The sequence below is a fragment of the Parasteatoda tepidariorum genome, chromosome X2 (genome assembly GCF_043381705.1).
Source record: "Parasteatoda tepidariorum isolate YZ-2023 chromosome X2, CAS_Ptep_4.0, whole genome shotgun sequence".
Classification (NCBI taxonomy): Eukaryota; Metazoa; Arthropoda; class Arachnida; order Araneae; family Theridiidae; genus Parasteatoda; species Parasteatoda tepidariorum.
In genome coordinates this window covers 5499810-5515756 of record NC_092215.1, presented here as the reverse complement: position 1 = coordinate 5515756, position 15947 = coordinate 5499810, and the positions used below count along the sequence as shown (strand labels likewise).

Here is a 15947-nt window from a genome sequence, read left to right as displayed (position 1 = left end):
ACAAAGGATCCTTATTTTCCGATACTTATTTTTAAAGTTAGCATAAACATAAAATGTAGAAGTAAATTTCACTAGCAACTAATGACATATATTAATTATATCATTCAAAATAGGCTTAGTTTTTAATGTCTGAGTCTTTTATATATCATATTACTACTCAGTAAATGAAATGTATACAGTTTTCATTTATTCTATTATCTTATTATTTAATTGTCATGACACTTAAACAGTGTTGACACTTACTGAACATTTTGAATCAGCTATGAATAGAAAAATCTTCTCTAATATTTAAATTTTAGAAAGATTTTTCAAAATAAGTAACTAAGTTAGTAGCCCTGTGGCAGAATTTTTTCGGGATTTCTGTGACAAACTTTGTTAGCACTAATATTTTGCTTTCAGATACTTTTAATTATATCAATTACTAATTTAAAGTAACAGAAACGTTGTGTTTAGAGAAGAAAGTAAAGAATAAAAATGTATAAAAATTTTTCATTGTAAAAATAATATTTTTTTAATTCTAATATTATATGCGATTTTCTCGCATTTTGCAGGTGGAGAAAATTAACTAATTATTTCCTTTTTCGAATTTTGTAACTCAAGACACAAATTAAAATTCGTAAATAAATTAAACGATAGTAAATTAAAATTCGTAGATAAATTAAAATTCATACATAAATTAAAAATCGTAAAATGGCAGCAACTGTCAAAATAAAAATCACGAATCTTTAAAAAAGAGATCCTCAAATAAGTGTATGTAAAATATGGATTTCTTTAAATGAAAAAAAAGGAAAGAAAGAACATCATTTCTACAGTTAACTATCTTTTAAACTTTCGCAATTTCTGAATTTTTTATTTTAGATTAATATTTTGAAATTCTAGCTGAAGAAAGTCATTAAAGATTTTTTTTTTAAAAAAAAATCTCAATTGAGATTAGAAAAATCACGATTATTTCCTTCCTCTCTGAAGCGCAAAAAAGACATCTTCTAAAAAAAATTTTGCAGAAAAAAAAACTTTTTTCAAGAAATTATGCAGAAAGGAAAACCAAAAATTTCCCCTTCCCAAATGAAAAATCTTTCTGCAAAAACTATGTAATGTTCTGCTACAATGTTGCTGTGCTGCCGCAATTCTGTCACGAGGGTTAGTAGTTAAATAAATAAAGATTTTCATACATCCAAAAGTTTTTTTTCTTAAAAGTTTTAAAGGTATCAGTTCTTAAATAAATTGAAGATTTACTAAAAACCTCTCATAATAGAAACACACACATAATATTAACACATACATAATCTTAAGAAAATCAAGCTTGAACATAAATTGTGGAAAAGCTCTGTGCCTTTTAGCATTGCAATTAAAAGATAAGTAATGTAAAATACAAAGTGTAAATATATGTGCAAAATATAAGTAATGTAAAATAAAGTATTCTTTACCTGTAGATGATGAGTGAGGAGAATAATGGAATGAATGTGGTGAATAATCATACCCAGTTTCACATCTCATGACTGGACGATTACGAGTACGAGTTCCAGCATCAAAGTATCTTAAGTCATTTTCCATTTGAAAAACATTAAAATGTTGATTGCCTGCGAGGATTTATTGTAGTTTTATCTTTTAAGGTAAAGATCATATTTTCTATAACAAAAAAAAATTTCATTACATTAATAATAAAAATACATTCTAAAATTAAATTAATCAATATCTTCAATACTTACAGTTTTATTATTTAAAGGTAGCGGGAAGAACCAAACATGAGCATTTATCATCATATTAAAAAAAAAAAATCTAAAATATAAAAATTCATAATTACAGGTAGAACCCGATAAGCTTAACTAATAGTAAATATAATCAACTTTCAGCAAAATGATTAATTTTTTAATGCTATTTTGACTTACCTATGATCGTATAACTTATTCGAGATAGTGTCTGTAGTGAGTAGCTAATAAATTTTCTAGATCTTATTAAATATTTTATGCAATGAAAACGTTAGAATTATATACATTTTGTTTCGTTTTTCGTTACTTGATGACATGTATTCAGATAATAAATAATTTTACACGGTTGGTTTAAGATTAAGTTAAGTTTTACAAAGAAAATACAATACTATAAAAATTAAATACTTAAATAATTTAGAAAATAAACACTTATAAAAAAATAAAAGCATGGAAAAACGAAGTTCATTAAGTCACAGTCACCCTTTTATAATAGTATTTTTTAATATATACCAATCAGGCAAAAATTGCCGATGTATTTACAAAATTCCCAAACAAAAACTAGATTATCCAAACAAACGATAGTTGTTGCCAAAGATATATTTTTACAAGAAATAAGTGCATTACAATTTGGAGGCCAACGTGGCCAAGAGACTAAAGTCTCAGGTATTTTCCAGTTCAAAAGATGTTATAAATATTTTTTTCGCTGATCATACAGCTGTATTTAATTTTTAAAATTTCCAATGTCACAACAATCAATGTAACATTTTAATTTTTTATACCTGTTGTTTGACATGGCAGCATGTCAAACATTGAATACTAAACATGCAGTAGAGCTGGAGCTACAAACTTTGCATCTTTTCATAAACATAATTTCAGAAAAAAGGGGGATTTTTGAAGCATTATTTAGTAACACGCAGTATTGAGTTTAAAAAAAAAAATTCTGTGAAAGTGTTGCATACAGTAATAGTTATTTCGTAATAAAATCTTTATTTATTTCATATTTGTTTTTAAAATGTAACTGGCTACTAAAAACCCGCCAGCAACATACAATGTCGAAGATTTGTTTATTTATTTTGGTTGTCTTATGTAGTGATGTTTTAGCGCTCATTGAAGATGATTATTCGAATATTAAAACATCTGGCAGCAAAATGAAAGCTAAAATTGGCGATATCGAGCGTGAAAAAAGAAAAGAAATTGTTAAGAATTATTTGGAAACGTTACCTAAAACACAAAATGATTGGGTTGACCCTTACGATATGTCATTACCATCACAAGAGTCAAAAGACATGGACAATGAATACAAGCCTGTATTTAGTGATATAAGCGGTGAAGTTATTGGCTTAAATGCCATGTCAAAAGATAATACTGAGATTGTCATTAAAGATTCTGGCAAGCTTTTTCATAATCCTAAACATCAATTATGCGTTCTTGATAGCATATATATTTCTCGATGGTTGAAAATGTTGATTTTAAAAATTGAAACTGACTCTTTCTTTAAACCCAGTGCACTTGTCATTCCCCTTAATTCAGATTCCCTATCTGAACTTAAAACAATATCAACTAAAACTTTAAATATCGGAGAACTTGATGAGCTTGTTTCTAATTTGATATCTAAAACAACTGTGACTAGTAAAGAAACATATGACTGGGCAAATTTTTCATATGATTTTGGATACGGATTATTAGTATTATTGGGTACTGGTTTATTTGCTTATTTGTTTTATATTCTTTTTATCCTCAGACCTATTTGGACTATATTTTGGTGTATCATTTTTATTTGTATATTTTGGCATTGGATGCATTTGTATCAAAAGAAAGTTGCATATAAACATGCTCAATTAGCATCAATGACGATCCCTTCTGAGTGTAGAAAAAATGATTTCAGTTTTCTTGAATCCATTCAAGAATATTTTAAAAGTTTTTTCAGAGTTAGCGATTGCACAAAGTACTATGAGGCACTTATGGTGGATCCAATTTGGGAAGTTAGTTTTTCAGTTGCATTCTCTGAAGCATTGTCCGCAGCTCTCTTTCAGCCTATGTATTCCGGATCAAAAGCATTAAACGCTTCAGCAAAACAGTTGCTTGATGGTTTATCTCTTTCAAGCACTATAATACTTTTAGGGTTTTTATTTTTATTGATTTTAATGTTTTTTGGTTATCGTATAAAGTTACCATTTTTTATGGGTGCAATAGAACCTGGTTATACTCAGCGAAATTATGTTGAAGATGTAAAACCTACTAGAACTATTAGTGCATTGGGTGGTTTCATACAGAAATCTAAGGAAATTATTGATAGAGAAGATCGTAAAACTTCGGGCTTGTTTAAAAATAAATCTTATAAAGATTGTAGTTGCGACTCCCCGAATCGAATCAAATGTAATGAAAATGTTACTTCAAAATATGGCTCTGAAGAAGATTGTCTCTGTGCTTCTCAGTTAACTTGTAAAGACTGTAAAAGAACACCAATAGAATATCATCCTGATCAAGTGTCGAAAGTTGGAGAAGAACTAAAGAGTTGTACATTTTGTAAAAAGCATGTTGCAAATGATAATTCTCCTTGTAGAAGAAACAATTCGTGTTTTGGAAGTGACAAATGTTATAATTTATCTAAAATTAGTGGCCCAACTGAGTTAGCTGATGTTGATCAGGACAAAATTGTAGAAAACGCTTGTTCTGCCTGTGAATCTAATCAGTTGAAACCAAATATTTGCTGTGGAATGTCTGAACAAAATACATGAAGTTTTAATGGTACTTTTTTCTTCCCTTTGCTAATATTTGTAAAGTGTTTTAATATTTTTGCATATTTTAATTTTATTATATTTTCTTTGTATATCAACTTAAAAAAAATATTTTTGCCAAACATTTTAATTGTTTTATAATTGCTGATTCATGGTGCGTAGCATTTTTAAAAAGAGCTTAAATGTACCTATTTGCGATTTTTGTTCTCTAAAAACCCTTAAAGGCGCATTTCTTATAGGGAGTTTTTAAAAGATGTTTAATAAGATTTCTTAATATAGAATTATCGAAAATAAGATTTCTTTCTTTACAATGTTGATTTTTACTACGTATTATGTATAAGCGCGGTTTTCATATTGTTCTATTAAATGTCTTCACAATTCATTCAAACACTGCATTTAGGCATACTTGTCACTCTGTAGTGTATGAAAGTGCCAATCATTGTACATGTTTGATGAAATACTTCTGGGTCCGCATGTGCGTCTACTGAGCTGGGTTTGGTGAGATTCTTGCACTCTCAAGGGCAACTCTGCTGCATTTTGCAACATATTCTCAATTTCAGGCTTCATTTTCCACCCACTGAAAATCTCTCGATCTTTTTTTATGTTGGCTAATATAATCAAGAAAAAAGTTCTTTATCAGAAACTAGTTATTTTGTCATGATCATGTAAAGTCTTTGAAAATTATATTGCATTTTGTTAATGTATGTAATGCTTTAAAATATTTTTAGTGCTTAAAAAGTGCTTATTTTTTGTTGAAAGATTCAGCTACGCACCCTGTGATGAGAATATGTTTGTATTTATCAGTTTATTTTTTATGAACTGACTAAGTGCAAAAGCTTATTTTAATGAAGATTTTAATGTTAATCATTTATATAAATACAGTACAGAACCCGTTATCCGGAAATCAGAAAACCGGAAAACCGGAATGAAATTCGATAAATTTTCCCGCCATTTTTTTAAAGAATATTTTTTTTCCTCATAATATTTTAGGATTTTTCTTTCTTTTTTGAAAGATGTTTACCTTACCATCATTTTGGAAATAATCATTAGTGTATTACTTCATCGTTTTTTCTTCTTTTTAAGATTATTTCCAAAATTTTTTTTTTTTAGTTGGGTTTAACAATAAAAAAAACTGCTTTTTGCAGCGATTCAGAAAACCGGAAAAATCAGTTATCCGGAATAGCGATGGTCCCGATCGTTCCGGATAATCGGTACCTTACTGTAGTTATGTAGTGGCTGATAAAAATTTTATGTTTGCTTCAATGAAGAAGCATTTTCTGAAATGAGTTTTCCTCTTTTTAAAAAAAAGCCAATATATCTTGATTGTTAAAAAGTTGAAAAACATTTTCATTGTCTTTTTTGGAAGTTATTTTTTGTTCATAAAATTTTGTATATTTAAAAATATTCTTCATGTATTGCATAGAGACTTGTTCCATTCTTATATCTTCATTATCTCGTTTAAAATAAAGTGAATAACTGTTTAAAAATATTCAATAATGCTTTGATTCTATCCTTTTAATTGCATTTACAGACTAATTCTTACGGAAAAAACTCAGGATTTTTTAAAAAGAAATAATCGCATCACAGAGGTGCTCATGATTTCTATTAGGTTTTTTTTTGAATAGATAGGTGGTAAATGATAGAGAGGAATAAATTGTAAAATAATTTTTATATGTACTTAATAAGATGGAATTCTAATAGATCATATCCAGAAAAAATATGAATTATTAATTTTCTTAAAATGAATTGTTCATCTCTAATTTTTGACTATTGACATTTTTAAGAAAAGTTTGTATATATTATAAAGGTACACTGTTTTAAAAAATTTTACTTAAATGATTCTAAGTAAAACTATATATTTTATTTAATATGATGTCTAGAACTGAGAAAATTCAATATTTTAATTTTGGTAATTTTTTCACCAATTTTCTTTCTTTTATCAATTTTTTTTTCATTTTTATTATATTTTCTTATTACCTAAAACTGAAAATGTCAGTTATTTTTTTATGAAAATTTTATTATTGTTTGCATTTATAGTTAATATACTTAAAATGAATAGTTTTCTGATTTTTGTCAGGATGAGGTTTCAGGAAAATACTTGTATATTTTATTAAAATTTTGATTTTAAACTTTAACTGCAGCATGTAAAGAAAAAATTTTCTTAAAAATTCAATCAATATTCTTATCAATATTTAATATCAATTCTTATCAATATATTAATACCAATTCTTATCAATATTTAATATCGATTCTTATCAATATATTAATACCAATTCTTATCAATACTTAATGTATTATTTAGGTATATTATATGCAATATATATGTTTATATATACAGTGAAACCTGTTACAAACACTCCTACAAAGCAGATACCTCTCATTATAGACATATTTCCCCTGTGAATCTTCTATGAATAAGCCACTATGTACCTTCTTCAAAAAACAGGACACGGACAGTCACTTAAGCTCTGGAACGTTATTTCCTATCTCTACAAACCAGACACCAATTTTTCTGATTTTTTTTTAAAAAAAAAAACTTCAAATTCTAAGGAAAAAATTATGCAACTTCTCACTAATTTTAAAGCATGTAATTTTTTTTCTTCCTAATCCACAACTAAAAATAAGGTATTTCGCTACTAAAAAAATCATTCTCCTTTCACCTTCCTTTGTCTTTGCAAGGAAAGGAGAGAAAATGATACTGCTCATATGAAATATTTCAGGCAGTGTCATCTTTTCACCTGGATTATACTGGTTGAGACCCCACATGCTAATATGATGCTTTAACCACTTCTCTAAAAAAAATTTTTGATAAAAAAAAATGCAGAAAATCAGCATATTTTTTTATTTCATCATTAAATACAAGGAACTAAAATGAAGCATATTACACATGTTGAAATTTTAAATTTTTTTATGTGTAAAAAACATTTAATTTGCTATCAGTTTTCGATCCAGAGTCATCTCGGGCAAGTGAAGAAAGTTAAATATCATTCTTTGTATGATAATTTTTAAAAGTGTATACATTAAGTGATACTTTCCAAACGCCAGTGAAGAAATACCCTATTTTTTTTTAACTCTCTTTTTTTCTATGTAAAGTCAACAACTACCGTATAAGCAATCGCACAAAACACGTTTGCAGTCCCGCAATCTAACAGCATAACTCCCAAGCAAGCTTCTAATCACAGCAGAATTTTTTTTTAATTTGCTTCTTACCTAGTAAAAACTTGAGAAAATAAAACACTGAAAAATTCTTCAACGCCCGAGTTTTCTCTGGATAATTAATATTTGCATTATAATCGTATCCGAGTTAACTGGGGATAATCAGGGAAGCAGTTAAATGCTCTCAATTTCTGTTCCCCACTGTGAATTCCTATCTATTTATTATCAATTTGGAGACTATAACACAGTTGGGTTATAAAAAAAGAACAGAAATCTAGTCATTGAGGTGTTCATATAAATGAAGCGTTTATTTAGACGTATGACAAATGTTCAATTGAGAATATAACAGCTCCATAAAGCCAGAGCTCATTCTAGGCAGAAAAAAGGACAGGGTGCATAAGTTTAAAAAAAGGGCATTATTATTCTAAAAAGGCAATAATTTCTCTCTGTGGGCTTTACACGTTCTATTAAATAACATTGCCAATTAGTAAAAGAATTTTTTTTAAACTTTACTAAAAGTAGCAAAGCAATCATATTAATTACTAATTTTTATTAATAAATTAACAGATATATCGAGTTAATGAGCTAATTAGCTTAGTAATTTATTTAAAATGCATGCATATATTAATTAAATTATAAATGTATGTTTTTGAGTGTCTGTAGTTATGATTTAATAATTAAAATGATTAATAATAATTATGATTTAATGATAGTGGAAGTAACTGCAAACTTTCAACGACAAGCGCAACAAGGGGGTGTGATGGGTATTTTTCCTTTCCCATATAAATCTATGTATTGACAGCAATGACAAACAAAATAAAAAGAGTTAAAAACAACAAAAGTTTAAAAAATCCATTGTAGAGTTTGGGAAAAAAATAAAGACGGGTTAAGGAAAGAAAGGGTATGGAGTCTATTACATCAGGACACTAATTTACTTCAGGGGCAACAGGGTGGATTCTTTTGACTAAAAGGGCAGCAGGGTGCTGCGCCCTGTTTACCCTGCCTAGAATGAGCTCTGATAAAGCCTTGTGGAGAGAGTTGTTATTGAACATGTCAACCTTCATCTATGGAAAGGTATCCAAGCATAGAATCGAGTTAACATGTCTTATATACTAGTGATTTTGAATTGTATTTTTGTAGTGGTAGACATACTACAGCCTCATGCCTTACAGATATGCAATGCTTTCTTTTTTTTTCTGTGCATAGTGCCAGGTTTACTTTCAAAAAGGTATTACCATGTTTCCTATCAAGTGATGGGGAGGTGTTAGGGGGTGAAACCTAATAATCGAACCGTTTGAGGGAGTGATGTAGGACTAAAATCGGTATCATATGACTAACTTGTATGTCTGTGTAAATAGGAAACACATACTAATTTCTCTGTAGCTTCATCTAGAATTATGTATACATATCAAATGTTTTCCTATATATTTTGTAGCAAAAAAAATATTTTTTAAAGTTTAATAAATAGATTATTTAATCTTTTGTATATCATTGCAATTGTTCTAAAAGCAATTTACGGCATTAAACTTTATTATTACTGTACACTTCCCGCATGAACGGACAACTCTTGTAAGTGGCCAATTTTATCGCTCCCAAGATCATCCGTTTAACCGAAGTTTCACTGTATATACACACAATTTATTTATTTGTTCTTTCTCATTGAGAAGTAAATGCTCATTTTAGAAAAAAATTAATGGAATGTTTTAAACAGAACAGATTGCAAACTTCATTTAGAAATTGTATTAATTTTTATAATTAAAAAAATTTATATTGATATTTCAAAAATTGAATAATAGTTAGAATAAATGAAAGAAAATTTTCTGGAAGGATTTTTGAACCTATTCAAGTAAGCAATTAACAGTGGAAGCTAAGAAACAGTAGTGAATTTGACCGTTTATTTAAATAAAATGAATCATTCGATTCTTTAAAGTGAGGCACATGGTATCTGGTATCACTATGCCAAACGAGGAGAATTAACTATTCTAAGGGGTTGAGAAAATTTTTTAAGCTAGAAACCAATGGAAAAAACTCCTACAGGGGTTTAAATTTTTTAGAAAAAATTTATTTCAGAGATATATGGTCCCAAAATGGGTGACTTAGCACCTTACAAGGTTAACAAAACCACTTTTGTCACATTGTTGCTATTTGAATCTGTAAAGGATATCTTTCTCTCTGGTCAAAAAATGGAATCTCATTTTGGAACCTTCCTAAATATACTACTCTGAAACACCTTTAAAATAATCGTAACCCCTAGTTTAAATGGTTACCACTATTGTTCATATACGATGTCAATAAACTCAGTTGCATGAATAAATTATTTTTATTGGCTTTTTTCATTTGAAGAAAATTGTGAGAATTATGCTTAAATTTGAAACTTTTTTAAAAAAATAGAAATTTCATGACAGAATTATAGAAAAAAAATTCCAACAAAACCTAATCATTCAATATTTAAAGAGAGAAATCAAAATATATTGATTTCAATTATTCAAGGAGACAAAAAAAATCTAAATCGGAGGTTTTTCAAAATGTGTCTGAATGATTCTTAATAAATATATGAGCAAAAGGAAAGAAATGTTTTTTTTTTATATTTTCATAAATGTGATTTTTTTTTGTATATATTTTTATATATCTGTTATTCAAATGTTCAGTGTTTAAATTAAATTCATAATATGTTATTTATAAATGAATTTAAACAGTACTACAATAAACTTTAACATAACAATTTTTAAATGCAAGTAATGAGATGAAATTCTTATGTTTTATAACCAAAAAAAAAAAACAAAAACATTTAAAACAAAAACTGTATTTATATGCTGAAAAAGAATTCTGTGTCTTGAGATTAGAAGTATGTGTATGCATTTTTTCATTTATATATGTATATATAAATGAGTATATTATGTTCTTTTATTTTTAAATAAAAATGTATATTTATGGAAAGGGCAGGAAATGTTTGTTTGTGTATTTGATAATAAAATGCATTGCCGAATGCCCCAAATACCAATTTTTATTTTCTATAAACCCTGTTTCATTAGGTAGTTAACAATCATTAACTATCTAATTTAATTTAATTAAATGTTACAACATAGATTTATTATTTTTTATCATTTAAAATTTGCATTTACTCATATGTGTTATCATATTTTTCTTTAAAATGAGCCTATTATTATTATTATAAATTTTTTTTTTTGGATGGCATGTTTGATTTAATTGCAAAGGAAAATCTGTTTTTATTAGTAGAATTGCTATTATGTCAATTTTCCTTTGATGTGTACTATAGCACTATTTTTCTTCTTCTTTTTAATTGCCATTTTTGATTCTCAGTAAAGCATGTGTAAAAAAAAAAAACGAAACAACTTGGTATTTTTTACTCTCCATAAATATGTGATATTTTTTTGTGTATGTTTTTAAAATCCTGTTATTAAAATGTTGAACATTGTTTAATTTTGAATAAATGAATTTAAACAGTGTGTTAAGTCTTATTTTGTCAAATTAATATTTTTTGCACTAAGGAGAAAAATTTGTTTATAATGTTCATGCATAATTAAAAATTTCCACATGAACTGAAAGTCCTGTTTTAAATTTTTTTAAAATTTGTATTTTGATTATGTTTTTAAAAATAATATCCGGAAACTGAATTTAAAATACTTATACTAGTATTTGTTTGAAGGAAAGGATTTGTTAAGCGCATCTTAATCTATGTAAGCATTTCATGTGAATTAAAAAAGGTAAACTGCAATTGAATTAAAAAGGGCAAAATGCAATTTAAGTCATTCTTTCAGTAATGAAATTTATGCACTAGAACCTCTGTATTCTGACATTTGCCTGCCTTGACTATTGGAATTACATTTTCCAGATTGCTTTGTACTTTAAGGGTCAACTAAGCAAAAATATTTCGAAAAAATATTTGTTTATTCAATGAAAGTAGATTTTTGTGACTGATTTCGTATTTTAAAATAATTCTGCACTAATTAATATCAGATTGAGTCCTATTCCATGAAAATCTGTTTCTTTTTTTGATAGAAATTTATTCTGAGAGTTCNTTTATTCAGGGAGTTCCCCCCCCCCGCTCTGTGTAACCTATCCTTTAGCAATGACTTATAGATAGCAGCAGGCTACAAGAAGACTAATGAAATCTCCTTTTTTCCTGCCTACTAGTAATGCAATTTCAAATATGTTGATTTGGTTTATTTTTTGTAATATGCTATGTATATAAAATATAACTAATTATAAACTTAAATTTTTATGACATATTTTTGTTAAAAAATATTTAACTTGGTCAGGACCTGCAAAAGGAGAAAAAAGTGCTTTCCCAGGCCCGCACCCTTAACATGCGAGAACCGGACACGAATTTACAATCCAGCTGCCTTTAAGGACTTGTGTAGCGTATCTACCACTACAAAATTACAACTACAATTCACTAGTATATAAGACATGTTAACTCGACTCTATGTTGGGGTACCTTTTCATAGATGACGGTTGACATGGTCTGTAACTACTCTCNAGCTTAGTGCCTCTAAAAGGCATGATGAATTCAGCCAAATACATCGATATATTACATAGTAGGATTGTTCCATTCATGGAAACATTCGACGGAACATTTCAACATGATTTGGCCCCTTATCACAATTCCAAACTGTTCCAGAATTTTATGCGAGAAAACAAAATAAAAGTGCTTGATTGCCCTGGTAATTCACCAAACCTAAATCCCATTGAGAACCTGTGGCATATTCTAAAGAATCGCTTAGCCAAGATGAATTGCACGACAGCAGAACAAATGATAAAAAGTGCTATTCAAGTATGATTCCACGACGATGAAGTCAAGAACATGTGCGCTACATTAGTGGAATCAATGCCAAAACGTGTTCTTGAAGTCATAGCTGTTAAAGGAGGACATACTTCATATTAATACAGACATGTATCAATGTGACTTAAGGTGTGTAATGATTAAAAACTAAAGTTTCAATAAATCACTTTTTTTGCATTTGTCCCAATTAATTCGAACAGTATAGTAATTATAAACTTAAATTTTTATGACATATTTTTGTTAAAAAATATTTAACTTGGTCAGGACCTGCAAAAGGAGAAAAAAGTGCTTTCCCAGGCCCGCACCCTTTACATGCGAGAACCGGACACGAATTTACAATCCAGCTGCCTTTAAGGACTTGTTCTCTTTTTTGGAGATTTAAACATTGCTTGTTGTTGGTTCCAATTATGGAACAAGCTTTTCTTTCTTTTAAAATTTGTTACCTGAACTAAAACAAGATAGCCGTGTGCTATACAAGATGAAAATTTTCAATTTATCTTATTAATGTTAGACAGAAACTATTCGCTTTGAAGGAAACGTTTTTAATTAAAGCTTTTTACTTCAAACGTTGTTATATATATGATGAAGAAACTACTCCAGTTTTGTTGGATATTTATTGGTTTGTATTTTGAAGAATTCTTCAACTGTGACGTGTCTTATTCAATCTTAGAATGTAAAGAAGATACAAAAAATGTAATTTAAGAGAATTGTTGAGATCGTCTAGAGAAATTTTCTTCAATTTCTTTCTCTATTTATTTTATTTTTTGCATTAAAAAGCTTTTTTTCGTAGTTAGTTTATCGATTCTGCGTTATGAAATGTAATCAAAATTGATTAACGGTTTAAGCCGTCGTAAGCGTGGGGCAAGCGAGGAACGGAGCAATCTCTTTTGAACTTTATAGAGACACTTCGCTAATCGTATCAAAGGAAGATTTTTTTTTTAACAATGATTTTAAAAAAGAAAAAATTATTTTGACTTTCTTCTGCCGAAAGTATTGGAACTATATTTTCCAGATTGCGGTTATCTACCATATTTTAATGGTCAAAAATCTTGTTTATTCAGAATCCTTAAATGTTTCATCAGATATGTCAATTCATTAAATGTTTATTCAGAGGAAAACCCTAACCTAAACCAGAGAACACTAATTAATTAGCATATTTTGAGGACAATCTTTTAAACCATTAAGATTAACATTTAGCTTATGAAAATCCCATTATTCGAACGAAACTTATACAAAGTAATATTTTTTTTTTAATTTTCGCACTGTAAGTTGTAAACTTGTAAATAAACAGTCCTTTGAAACTGAATGAATCATTTATCCAACTCCGGTATTTTAATTAAGTGAGACATAAAATAGATCAAATAATTATTTTTGGAATAAAATATTAAAATTATTGGCAATATTATATTTCCATTATTATATTTGCATATTTATTTCCTTAAAAAGTTTCTTCGATTGGATAAAATATCTAAAAAAATATGCTTAAAAGTTTTTGTTTGTACTATTCAGAATAAGAAAAAAATTATTGTCTCAATCTTTTATAGAAAATGTTTACTGTTTGCTTTCGAATTTTTTCTTTATTCTTTTTTAGTAGGAACTAGTATATTAAAAACCGCTGGGAATTTAATGCTTTTAAAAGAATGGAAATAAATGGAGTCTATATTTTCTGAGAAAAAGGAAAAATAAATATTTTTGAATAAGTTATACCTTAGGTTTCAAAAGTAAAACGTATGTTATCTAAGTTGGAATGTAGCAAGAAAGTATGAAATGTGTATTAGCAGTAAGTAAGAAATAGGTTTAAGTGTTTTAATAAAAAATTTCGTATTTTGAATCATGGTATAAACGCGACAATGAAAGCAAAATAAATGAATCTTCATTTTTTTCTCTAGTTATTCGAGTAATACTTTGAGTTCAGTAATACTCGAACAATATTCAATCGTTTATTGCTATAACTATTTTAAATAATTAAATAATCTTTTTTAATTTTTTTTCTTCTTTTGAATACTTTTGATGTTAGAAAATAAAATACAGCTAAACTGAAAGTTTCTTTTTTAGTTTGTTCTAAATGCAAAATTTGAAATTAAAAAAAAATAAATAAATAAGCAAAGGAAAAAAAGCTTAATAGTTTCCAAAAATAACAATGAAAAACAACTATAAAAAATATTTATTTCGAAGTAATCAACCGATTAGTTTGGTATAAGAAATGACGTAATTTAACAATTGTATACTTTAATTAAAAAAAAAAAAACGGCCTTTAATAATTTAAGCATTGAAAAGAAATAAAAATATTAGTGCATGCGATTAGCTATAATTTAATCGAAACCAAATAAAAATCAGTTAAATAGTTTCTACGAACTCGAAGAGACTTATTTTTCTATGAATAACACATTTGAAGATTTAATTTTTCGTATCTGCTGCATGTATCACAACTTGAATTTCTTAGCTCTAATTCTTCCATTTGATGATTTCTATCCCGTCTTCGCTGTCATTGATCTCAATAATTATTGGTCAGAGTTTTTAGTTGTTTCTTACTTAAATATTAATTTAGTGTTCCTAATTTTAAAGGGATTCTAAATATAAACTGGTTGCTTCAAAATTGCTGCTTATTATGCCGTAAAGTAATAGTGAAAAATGCTGTACTGTGTTCAAAAATATAAACGGATCATCCTCAATAACTTTTGATCCTAATTTTCCGATCTTCACGTTCTAGGACTCAATCTTAACGGTTCGAGGGGCGGGTAACCTCAAATATGCTAATAATTAGTACAGACGATATTTTAAGTTGCGAAATGAGATCCAAAACCGTACTTTCTATGAAAAAATATTAATTTTTTTCAATTGATTCGGATTTCTAACCCCCTACATATGTGGGGGGGGGGGGGCGGCCTCAGTCTGGGAAATATGGTCGCAATAGTTTGGTCAGGAGAGCAAACCCAAAATTTGAACCCCTGAATTTTAATTTTACTTTTTGCGTATTTCGCACTATCTCGAGAACTTTTTAAAAGAATTGAAAAATTTTTGTACACAATTATAAAATTCGTTTATCCAAGGATAATTCCATGCCAAAAATAAACTTAAGTGAGTATTTATTATTTTTTATTACTTAATTTTATACTAGCTAAAAAAATTGGATTGTAAGGTATACAGTTTCTTATATTATTTTAAAGAATGTAATTTTAAATGACAAAATACGAAATTTGAACTAAATTGGTCGAATAGTTTCTGAGAAATCATATTTTGCAAAAGTCGTATTCTTAAAATTCGATTTCTCAGGAACTATTCGACAGATTTTGCACAAAATTTGTATTGTGCCATATAAATGTACATTCTTTAATATGATTCAAGAAATAGTATACCTTACAATTCAAAATTTTTTCGATTAGTGTAAAATAAAATAATAAATACTCACTAAAATTTATTTTTTGTGTGGAATTATCTGTGGCTAAACAAATTTTATAATTGTGATCAAAAAATTTCCAATTCGCTTGGAAATTTCTCGAGGTATGGCGAAATATGCAAAAAGTAAAATTAATATGAAGGGGT

General features: G+C 27.8%; 2 protein-coding genes across 2 annotated transcripts in view; one reads left to right on the top strand and one right to left on the bottom strand.

The window, feature by feature from the left end:
• LOC107453507 (FERM domain-containing protein 8 Bili) overlaps nt 1–2312 on the bottom strand; it is a 33573-nt gene extending 31261 nt beyond the window's left edge. The window contains exons 1-3 of the mRNA XM_016070375.3: nt 1887–2312; nt 1707–1776; nt 1425–1626 (exon numbers count right to left, since the gene is read on the bottom strand). Of these exons, the coding sequence (XP_015925861.1) occupies nt 1425–1551 (127 nt within the window). The 5' untranslated portion in view covers nt 1552–1626; nt 1707–1776; nt 1887–2312. The remainder of the gene's footprint in view (nt 1–1424; nt 1627–1706; nt 1777–1886) is intronic.
• Nucleotides 2313–2516: 204 nt separating this feature from the next.
• LOC122269915 (uncharacterized) lies at nt 2517–5933 on the top strand. Its single transcript, XM_043045262.2, has one exon. It carries the CDS (start codon nt 2756–2758, stop codon nt 4442–4444), a length of 1689 nt encoding a protein of 562 aa, XP_042901196.1. The 5' UTR covers nt 2517–2755; the 3' UTR covers nt 4445–5933.
• Nucleotides 5934–15947: the final 10014 nt, after the last annotated feature.

What these genes read in the sequence shown, in the direction of transcription:
- LOC122269915 (XM_043045262.2), top strand. Translation starts at nt 2,756, where the DNA reads ATGTCGAAGATTTGTTTATTTATTTTGGTTGTCTTATGTAGTGATGTT.